This window comes from Oreochromis niloticus, unplaced genomic scaffold, assembly GCF_001858045.2.
Source record: "Oreochromis niloticus isolate F11D_XX unplaced genomic scaffold, O_niloticus_UMD_NMBU tig00008098_pilon, whole genome shotgun sequence".
Classification (NCBI taxonomy): domain Eukaryota; kingdom Metazoa; phylum Chordata; class Actinopteri; order Cichliformes; family Cichlidae; genus Oreochromis; species Oreochromis niloticus.
In genome coordinates, this window is record NW_020328970.1 from 181776 (window position 1) to 192500 (window position 10725).

General features: G+C 40.9%; 1 protein-coding gene across 1 annotated transcript in view; it reads right to left on the reverse strand.

The window, feature by feature from the left end:
* LOC106097045 (uncharacterized) overlaps nucleotides 1-10725 on the reverse strand; it is a 38797-nt gene that overhangs the window by 24410 nt on the left and 3662 nt on the right. The window contains exon 2 of the mRNA XM_019357174.2: nucleotides 1073-1423. Within this exon, the coding sequence (XP_019212719.2) occupies nucleotides 1073-1423 (351 nt within the window). The remainder of the gene's footprint in view (nucleotides 1-1072; nucleotides 1424-10725) is intronic.

Here is a 10725-nt window from a genome sequence, read left to right on the forward strand (position 1 = left end):
CGAACTAATGAGAGGTCTCTACAGTTACTGTAGCCTCCCTGTGGAGCACACACACATCTGCACATTAATTCTGTGTAAAAAGGAAAAAACAATCAGCAACGTGACAAACTGAACCAACAGAACCAGGATCAGGGAGGAGCAGCTGTCTGAGAGACTGGCTGTGGGTGAACAGGGGATAGAAGAGAAACAGGAGCGCACACAGAACGTGCAGCAGTGCTGTGTCAACACATGAGTAAAGAAGTCATCCAGCAGCGTGAGCCTATAGTTATGGGATGGGTCACCAGGGTCTCCTAATCCAGCCCTATAAGTGTAAAAACTATCATCTCTATCAAAACAGGAAAGTTTGGAGTCTAATCTTAGAAGTAGAGAGGGTGTCTGGGATCTTTTGCTCATCCTCCTGAATGGTTTCATAAAACATTCACTGCATCTTTCTCTGGCACAGCCAGTCCACTGAAAAACATCCTTTCTATTTATTTATTTTTTACAAAGGTCTCTCAAAGGAGTAAATACTGCGTGGTGTGTATAATGAACTTACAGGAAAGATGTTTGATAAATGTAAGAGATAAAAACTTAAATTCACAGCAGCAAAAGCTCTGCAGTCCCCTCACTGTTACCTGAACCACACTATGATTAAAACTACATATCCTAACACAGCAGTTATTAACCAGAGAGTCTCACTAGCATCAGGACCAGCTGGATGAAACATGATGATCTCTGCTGCACTTCTAAAAGCTCTGTCTGTGTTTCATAGCAGCTCCTCCAGTCTGAGTCTGTACAACATCAGGACACTTCCTGCAGTTCTGGCAGCTGCAGCTAGAGAGCTCATGTTCTTCACTTTGTACAGTGTGTAAATTTTGTGAGTGTAAACCTCCACATGCAGTAAAGACTCCAGCTGTTGTAGCAGTGAGGTCCTGTTTCCACTGAGGTTAGCTCTGAGCTACATGTTGCTGCTGGTTTCTTCAGGTTAGTCACAACAATTTAGAAAACCTGAAGTTTGAACTCTTACTCTGATATGTCACATAGATAACAGGCTCCATGTGGAGTCTCTAACCCACCCAGAGTTGTGACTGACCTTTGACCTGCAGCTGTACATCTCTCAGTCTCAGTTCCTCTCTCCCATCACTGATGGAGCAGGTGTAGTTGCCACTGTCAGTCTTTGTTGGTTTTCTCAGAGTGAGACTGAAGTCTGAAGTGTCCAGAGCATCAGACCTCATCGATGTGCGCCCGCTGTAACGCTGGTTTTGTCCTGTAAGATTGTCTCCTCCTTCTCGTCGTAGGTGGACAGATTTGGGATCAAGACCAGAGCGAGTCCACATCACTGTGGGGTCATCCTCAGGTATTAAACCTGAGTACTGACAGGGCAGCAGGACAGATCTTTCCCCCTCATTCACCTCCACCACCACAGCCAGGGCATGCTGGGAAACTGAGGATACAAACAAATTATCTGCATGCATGTGTTTGTCTCAGGCTACGTCCACACTAGCCCGGATAGATTTGAAAATGGCGTTTTCGTCTGAAAACGCGTCCACACTAGCGTTTTCAGTCGTTTTCAAAGAGCTGCACGTCCACATTAAAACATCCGAAAACGCTTACGCTGCAGTTCCGCACATGCGTGAAACGCAAGACGATTTGACCTGCGTCATTTCCCTCTGCCATTTATTTACATTCCGGCTCTTTAAAACGTGGCGGCGAAATGGCGAGACAAAGCACCAAATTTTTCAAGTGACGTCACTGCCTAACCCCACAGTAAGGACGACCTCACAAAGCTAGTAATTACGACAAAATTGAAGACTATTCGACTCAAGTACAGACACGCAGTAGACTCCGGAAAAAGAAGCGGGCCTGGAAGAGTAGTACTGCTGTACTTAGAACTCTGTGAGCAGATCTGAGGTGGTTCTCCAGCTGTCGCCGCCATAAACGGTGGCATCAAAATGAGCGATATACACGACCACAGCAGGTCCACCGATAGCAGTTGTCCGCGGTCAGGCTCACATGAAAGCACTTCTCCTTCGCCCAGTACTTCGGTTCCATCTCCAGCTACAAGCAGTCGGGACTCCGACACAGATGGACGGCCCACGGAGTCTCAACAAAGATGCAACCAGCTGAACACAACGCTTTCATCCTACAGGCAAGAGAGGCTCAATAGAAAGCTATCCAACGAGGGACAGCTCATAACGCTTGCACAGGAGGAGGGGGATCTAAAGCTGAGGAGACAGACATTCAAGAGAATGGAAGCTGCAAACAGAGTTTTCAGAGAACATTGGCAGATCGACCTCGAACATTAAAAAACTCACAAATTCAGTTACGGAAGTATTTCTTCTAATGAGAAAATCAATGGTCTAGACTCCATTTGCTGCAGCTGTGCCACGACTATCACATCACAGGGCACAACCTCAGCAGCATGGTTACTTCTATGCTCCAGTTGTATCCTCTGCCCCCTCTTCTACAGCAACCAGACCAACTACACCAGAGTGCCCTGAAGATAATCGTCCGTTTTCATACACTGGGTATCTTTACTCCGACACAATAAATGCTGATTGCATGTTAAACGGAGCATTTCTTGGTTATTGTCATGTTTAAGCCTGTCTTGTAACCAATGGGTACAACGTTATCTCTGTGGTAAAGCTGTTTTATGGCCATTTGTGCTAATGCCCCTTTTTCTTTACTTGTTGTTTTCTGACAGATGTTTATATTTCACATATAGGTTATAGTTTCACATATAGCTAAAAAGTGTATTTTTCAATAATAAAATGTCAACAATAAGTATTTATTTACCTCTGCTGCATATGGTGATGTCCATCAGAGATAAAGTTCACAATAAATGACGAATGTCTATTAATCAAATACAGTTTAATTAGTTATTCTCTGTGCTTCTTCCTACAGTTAGGATATGGTTGTTACAGGACTGAATTAACAATTTCTAGTGGCATAACAATTTAGATATAGTTTCATGTCCACAGTAAATTGTACATAGAACAATCAGGAAGTAAAGGTCAATCACATATGCTCAAGGTCATCCTAACAATATTTTGCTCACTAATTTTTGACTTGAGTATATAATGTGTGTAGTATATTATCACAGTCACAATTCTTTATTATGCTAATTCTTTTCATACCAAGTCAAAAAAATGTCATTGTGAATGATAAACAGCACTTGGTGGCATTATCTTCCAAAATAAAAAAAAAAAAATAACAGAATCATTCAGGGGTCCAGGAAACTTGGTAAACACATTTCTCACTCGTCTTTCCTCAGTTTCATTGCTGTTCGTATATTGTGGTGCTGTGTTGATGGCTGGAAGTCTCTGTCATACTGGACAGCTGCAGGTCAGGTCAGGTATGAGTTCCCTGTTACCTTCACAAAAGTTATGCAAAACAAAACAGGCATTGAGGACGAATGGAAGGTCATCCACATTCATCTGCCGCTAAACAACAGCTCTAAGTAAACACTCCGTCTTCTTTGAAGAAAAGTTATCTGGAGCATGTGCAAACTAATATTACTTTTCAATAGGGCTACTAAAATTGTGAGCAAACAAAACAACTGCTGTCCGATGCTGTCCACCATCTTGGTTGAAGTGGTCACATGACTGCATCATATGACTAACTTGCGTCATAGTTTTAAAAAGTCTGCATTTTCGCTGTCCACACTGCGACGCGAAAGCTCCGTTTTCAAATGCATGCGTGTTCGAGAGCGTTTTCAAAATGCTGATTTTTCATTGAGCGAAAACGCCATCTCAGTGTAGACGGGAGGCCAACACGGAGAGAAAACGATGCGTTTTCAAACGAAAACGTATTAGTGTGGACGTAGCCTCAGAGTCCACATTTATCAGCAGGACACAGAGACCAGTTTTACAGTCAGACACTGAAATTTAATGTATTTATTTATTAAATCTGAACATTTAATCTGTGAAAAGCTGACAGATTAAACTGAGTGTGTCTGTGTTCATGAACCAGCCTCAGTTTAGTGCATTTTACTAAGTTTACAGTAAATATTGGAAAATTTGAATCTTCCTGGCCTTTGCTTTATTTTCTAAGCACTTCCTTTCAACTCTGCTGTATCTTCATGTTTATTAAATGCATTGGAGGACCTGAAGGTTTTCTGGTCCCTCTGAAGAGTTCACTGTGACAGTTTGCCTTTATGATGAACTGTACTGAAACCTCATGTTCACCTTGAACTGAATGTACTCTCATGGGCCAGCTCTCTGAGACAGATCAAAATAAACCGCCAACCTGCAGAATGAGTGACATGAACAGAGCAAACACGTTTTTCAGCACAAATACAAAAAACTGCAGCTAACACGAATCATTTAAAAGAGAAAACACGGACTGGTGATAAATTAAATTAAAAACCAGTGTCTCAGTATGGTGTTGGGACTCTGTGAGCCTCCAGATCAGCTTCAGTGCTCCTCAGCACTGTTTGTGTGAGGAGTGCTCCAAACAGTCTATTTTGCTTTGGAAGATTCCTCACTGAGAGATGTGACCTGATCATATCTGTATGGCAGACATAATTAGAGTGGTTCCATTTCTCCAGATAAAAAGAATAGCACCTGTCTAATGTACCTGTGAGTGGGGCCTGGGTCTCTACAGTTTAGGTTACGCATGATTTTAACTTGTTGATGCTCAGGATCCAAATTATGAAACATGTAAATAAACCACAAGACAATGATTTCATCTGAAATGCAACAGTTTGACTTTAGTTGGTGATTATTCCAACCTGGCTGGATCCTAAAGAGCAACACCCCTCCCCCACATTGGACAATAGAGATTGAAAATGTGACGTCATTCTGGGGTAAAACCGCAAAGGATTCTGGGAACGTGTGGCCAGCAGTACTAGCGCACGCAGGCTTTCACATGAAAACAGTCACACAGCGATAAAAAGAAACACAAAAAATTGCAAGAGGCTGTTGTATTATTAACTGCAATAGCCATTCGCATGACAGCCACGGGAAGCCGGCGGGTAAAGAGATTGGTTTTTTTTTTTTATCGGATTATGTCGTGGAAGAGAAATTGTTCAAGCCATATTTCCGATGCAACAAAAAGTATTTACTCAGGAACAAATAAAACACTGAAATAAACCAAACATTAACATTTAGAAGTTATCTAAGTGATGTATATATCATGTTTAACCTGAGTAGTGAAAGACCGTGGTGATCTGAAAACAATGTGACGAGAGATTGCCGTTCTTGGCGGCTCCAGTGACCCTCGATCTCCCGGCTAGCTATTGAGCTGGTGGGTAACAGACGTCTCTGAAAACGTCGGAGCACAACACAAATATGTGGTGTCTTGATAAACTGAGCAGACTTTTGAAGTTTACACAGCTACATTTTTGCCTTAAAATACATTAAAACTTTTTCTTTGTGACCCAGAAAGAGTAATAAGAATAATACTAAAACTAAGTAGCTGCCTCCATTGTTGGAAACTGGAATGGGCTGGGCCGCGCTATGAATTCTGGGATAGGTTGGGCCACGAAGGGTACATGCGACCCATCCTACAAATTCGGGGAAATAAACGATGCATTTGTTGACCACATTTGGAGGAGTCTACGAATTTGGACAGCCTTCATCGCGTCCCTGTGATGTAATCAGCCTTCAAATGCGGCCTCGGGAGGATGCAGCCTATGAATTTGGACACCCCCAGTATATGGGCAGAAATCTGTGCCATCAGAAACTGAATTTGAATAAGTTAAATTTGAATTTGAATTGCTCAGATTGAATCTGAATTGTAACTTCAATAAAAAGGCCAAAGTGAAACTAAACAGAGTGTTTGATCGAAATGTAAAGTGTGTGTGACGTCAAGATGGAGTATATAAATATAACTAGGCTTCCTGTTTGTTCTTGAGACCTGAGGTTGTGTTTGTTGTGCTTGGGTCTCCATATTCCGGAATATGTAAAATTAAAGATCATTTTAAAGTAAAAGACCACTTTTGAGCCGTGTCTTTTTCGCCGTAAAGAATCTAAAGAACCGGATTTAATAAAGGACACGCCGTTGGGGCTGAAAGCCGACAGCTCACTGATTCTGCTCCATCGGCAGGTCCGCCCTGAGTCTTTACATTTTTTTTGTGCTAGATTCTGAGCTGCAGGTTTTTTCTTTCTCCAACCAAAATTGACAGAACCAGCAGCAAAAGATCAAAACTAAGCTTCACATTTGGTAAACATCGTCACGACTTCCAAATTAGTTTTGCTGTTTTGCTTCCACCACAATAAAATCACACTTCATGCACAACTCTCTCTCTCTCTCTCTCTCTCTCTCTCTTTCTCTGTCAGTGTACTTCAACAACAGTTCCCATCTCAAATCTGTTTTCTGCATTATTCATTTGCTTATTACCCACCAGTCATATACAGCACTGTTGGCCGCTGTTTTTTTTTTCCTCCAAAAATGACCTCCAACAACAAAGCTTAATTTCTGCTGTTTATTGCAGAATATTTTTAAGGTCATCTGCTATAAAATCCCAGGCCAGGAAAATCTCCTTCATGTTTTTCTGTGTTTTGTCCTCAGTTACTTTGACACAAAGCCATCTGCTGTGATGCTCACACCTCTGATGAAGTCTCACATGTATCAGCACTGACAAATGATCTTTATTACAAATTTCTGTCTGAAGCAAAATTGAATTGAATCAGAATCAAGAGACATGAACATTTTTCTCCTGTGCTTGCCTCTCCTCACTGGCTCCCAGAATTAAATACAAAATTTGATTGATGACTTATTCTGGTCAGGCTCCAGAATATCTGTCTGACTTACTGCAGCCTTATAGGCCCCCTAGAGCTCTTAGATCAAGTGATCTCTTGCTCCTGGCCACATCAAAATCGAGGCTGGTTCACAGATGTGACCGGGCATTTGCGGTTGTGGCGCCGAAAATGTGCAATGATTTACCTCTCCACATTAGAAAGGCCCCGACTGTCAATCTTTTCAAATCACATTGTAAAACACATTTTTGCTCATTTGCTTTTAACACTGCATGAGTTGTCTATTTACTCATCTGTTACCAGGTATTTGTTATTGATGTTATTTGTTACTGTGCATTTTTTAAAATCTTTGTACAGCACTTTGGCCAACATTTTGTTGTTATTAAATGTGCTATATAAATAAAAATAAAGTAAAAATCAGTGACCATACCCAGCCATAGTGAGTAGCCTAGGTCCTACAGAAGTGGATGTAGATGTGGGTAATGAGAAAAGATTAAAAGAACTATTGATAACTTTTAAGGCCTGATTTGTCTGAAATTCATAGCCAGTGCTCTGACATGGAGCCATCAACCTCCGAACAACAAACATCAGCAAACACACAAACTGTTTGTGTGCAGTTTGTCTCACAGTGTGTTGCAGCTAAAGGTCCAGCTGCTGTATTGGGAGAGAAAAGAAAGCTAACTGCACTCAAAAATAAGAAAGAGGACAGTAGAGGAAGAAGAGGGCTTATATTTAAAGGGAAGGACTGCTCATTCAGGAATAAGTAGTAGTTAAGAGTGTAATAACGGACTGAAACAGAAGATGGCAGCACTGCATGTACAAGGATGCCAGATGCCGTTAAACCTCGAAGAAGAAGCCGCTGTGTCCCAGAATTCATAGCGCGGCCCAGTTTCCAACAATGGCGGCAGCTACTTAGTTTTAGTATTACTCAAATAAACGTTTAACATATTTTCAGGCGAGAATGTAGCTGTGTAAACCTCAAATATCTGCTCAATTTATCAAGACACCACATATTTTCAAAAGCGCTCCGACGTTTTCGGAGATGTCTGTTACCCACCAGCTCGATAGCTAGCCGGGGTTGAAGGCTCACTAGAGCCGGTGTTCCAGATCAACTGGCGTTTAGATTAACTGGCGTTGGTCGAACAGATGTGTGGCAGACTTGCATTTCAGGAGCTGCTACCGACAAACCAGCAAAAAAACGCCATATGTGTCATCTGTGACACCTGTGAGGTTATCTGAAACACACTCCGTCAGTCTTGATGCTGTTGAACAACAAAATGTTTAAAAATGTCGCAAGTTTACCTGGTGATATCCTCATGCGCAACGCGATCGCGAAAACAGCAAACAATTAACACCACGCCGATGTTGTTCACAGGACAGCAAGAGTAAACGATCGGGAGAATCTAGTCGTCGTTATCGTCCCCCTCCTACGTTTTATTACTCCGATTTCAGCGTTTTTGCTTCACAACTAAAGCGTGCAGTTTATTTGTGTGCACTAACATGGACTCGAATCAACCAGCGCCACCTCTGGCCAAGTGCCACAGCCTACAGCCAGATCAACTTGTGACACACATCTGCACCACGTTTGAATTCGTTTCATGCACAATACATGTGTACTTTTCAATTGTGTCTGTTTGTGCGTCATGCAAATAAACCTTTGAAATGAATGAAATGATATCATATATTTATTATTGGCCTACATTTGTACAAAATTCCAAATTATATACACAAAGTCATAGGAATCACCACCCCTGTTCATCATGATTTTAATATTTTTGCCCATAAGAAAAACATCTTGAACAAATATATGACACTAATATTTCACTAGTGTTATAACATCACATCTCGTTAGCGTAGTCTGCCTGTGTCTTTTCTCTGCAAACGAACATTTTAGAGTTGGTTGTTATATACAGTCTGTATAAGTGTGGTCAATCTAATGAACATTTGTAAGGATACGGCAGTCACTGTGAATGTACAGCAGGTGATTAGTAATAAACAGTCAGACAATGACCCTGACAATCTCATTCAATCTTGCAGACTGAATGCACCTTCTGCGGAAAGTGGTACCACACAGTGTGTGTGGACTTCCCCTGTGCAGAAGGCGGCTACAAATGTTGTGGGTGCTAAATAAACAGAAAAAATTGATCCCTGTTGTCTTTGCTTACTTGTTTTTAGTGTTGACAATCCACATTGCTGGCATTGCATCTTTCAACATGTTTGTGGGTAGATTTGGATGTACCAGGGGTAAGTGCAGCCACTCAGCCTCTACTCAATGTGATCCTAGCAGTAGGTGCAGATGTGTCACAAGTTAATCTAGTAGTAGGCTATGGTGTTTGGCCACAGGTGGCAGCAATGGACTGACCTCCATTGGAGACTGCTCCAGCTGCTATGTGGTAGTGGATCTGCTACAAATTGCAGATCATATGCACGTTTTGGAAATTAACCCTTGTATTATGTTGAAAAACAAAAAAATGACATTGATTTTGTTGCGGGTCATTTTGACCCGTACTGTGTAAATCCACTCAGAATTGTCAAAAAACTGCAATAAATAGCAATAGCAACTTTATTTTCCATTAGATAAACATGTAGAACACAGACATACAACAGTTAGACTTTCCATAACTATTTTAGGAACAATTTGGTAAAGGTTTTTCGTTCTTACAAACACATTTCTTTTGAACTTGCCCAACGTTCTCAGTTTTTCAATGTTCAACATTTTCAATTTTGTCCACATGATGGACAGAATGTAACTGTGTGCTTTCTGCAGATGTACTTCTTGCATTTCTCACAAAAAGTGCTTGTTTTAAAACAGGAATCTTCCTAACTTAGATTTAAAACAAAAGATTTCTACGACTCCTCCAGACTCAAAAACAGATGACAAACCAATCGACACACCTGAGTCACTGACTTTCTTAAATCCACTCACTCTCACTGGCTCTGTATCACTGTGTAACTGCTGTAACTTCACAGTAACTGCCACCTCCTTACAAATGTTTATTAGATTAACAACACTTATATAACTACCAACTCTCCAGCCATGTTGATGAATTGACTATATTGGCTGAATATATTAATTTCCAGAGAACTCCCGGCAAATCGTTTTCAAACTCACCGCTGTCTTTCGCTACTCAAGTTAAACATGATAAGTCACTTAGATAACTTAAAAATGTTATTGTTTGGCTTTTTTTTAGTATTTTATTTGTTCCTGAGTAAATCGGTTTAGCTAAAGCTAAGCTTCATAAGTGAACGGTTTTATTGGATTTTAAAGTCTTACGTGGAGAGCTGTCACTATATTTTGAACGGAATATTTCACCTGTCATATCTTCTGACGTAAAATGTGCTGTTCTTATTTAGACAGCTGACTCTGAATTAAATCTAACATTAAAAATATTTTAACTCAGGAGCAAAAACAGCATGTTAATGTGGGAGATCCTGAAGGCTGCTCCAAAAATGCTCCAAAAATGAAGTACACAGTATTTTTGTTAATAGAGAGATTAAGCTTGTGTTTCTGTCATATAGTGATTGTGCTTAACACTATGAGGCTTATTAGACATTATTACACAGCCAATATGTAAAAAGCTAATTTTGTGGTTAAAATAAAGTGCTTAAAATACTTTTTTGAATTGTGTTTTTTTTCTTAATGAAATCTACTACATCATGTTTATTTATTTATTTATTTATTTATTTGTATCGCGTAATTTCCATTGCAAATATTAATCACAGTTAAATTAATGGGGGCTGGCAGTAAAACGCTGGAGATGAGACGTCACCAAGTACACGGCCCTTCCAACTGTAGAATGATCGGTGGTGATTTCTCGCCTTATCGGGAAGTGTGAACTTACGAAGTACGGACTACCGAAAGCGCGAGTACGGACTCGCGTACTTTAGTATTAAGAAACGGCCAGAGCTCAAAGGGCTGAATTTGCTCGGCCCCGACCGGAAACAGCGCAAACACGAGGCTACTTTAGCATGGTTAGCTCTGCCATACCGGAAGTGACCCATGTCTGACTACAAAGTCCACAGTCTGTTAGTCTGGTCTGTTTCT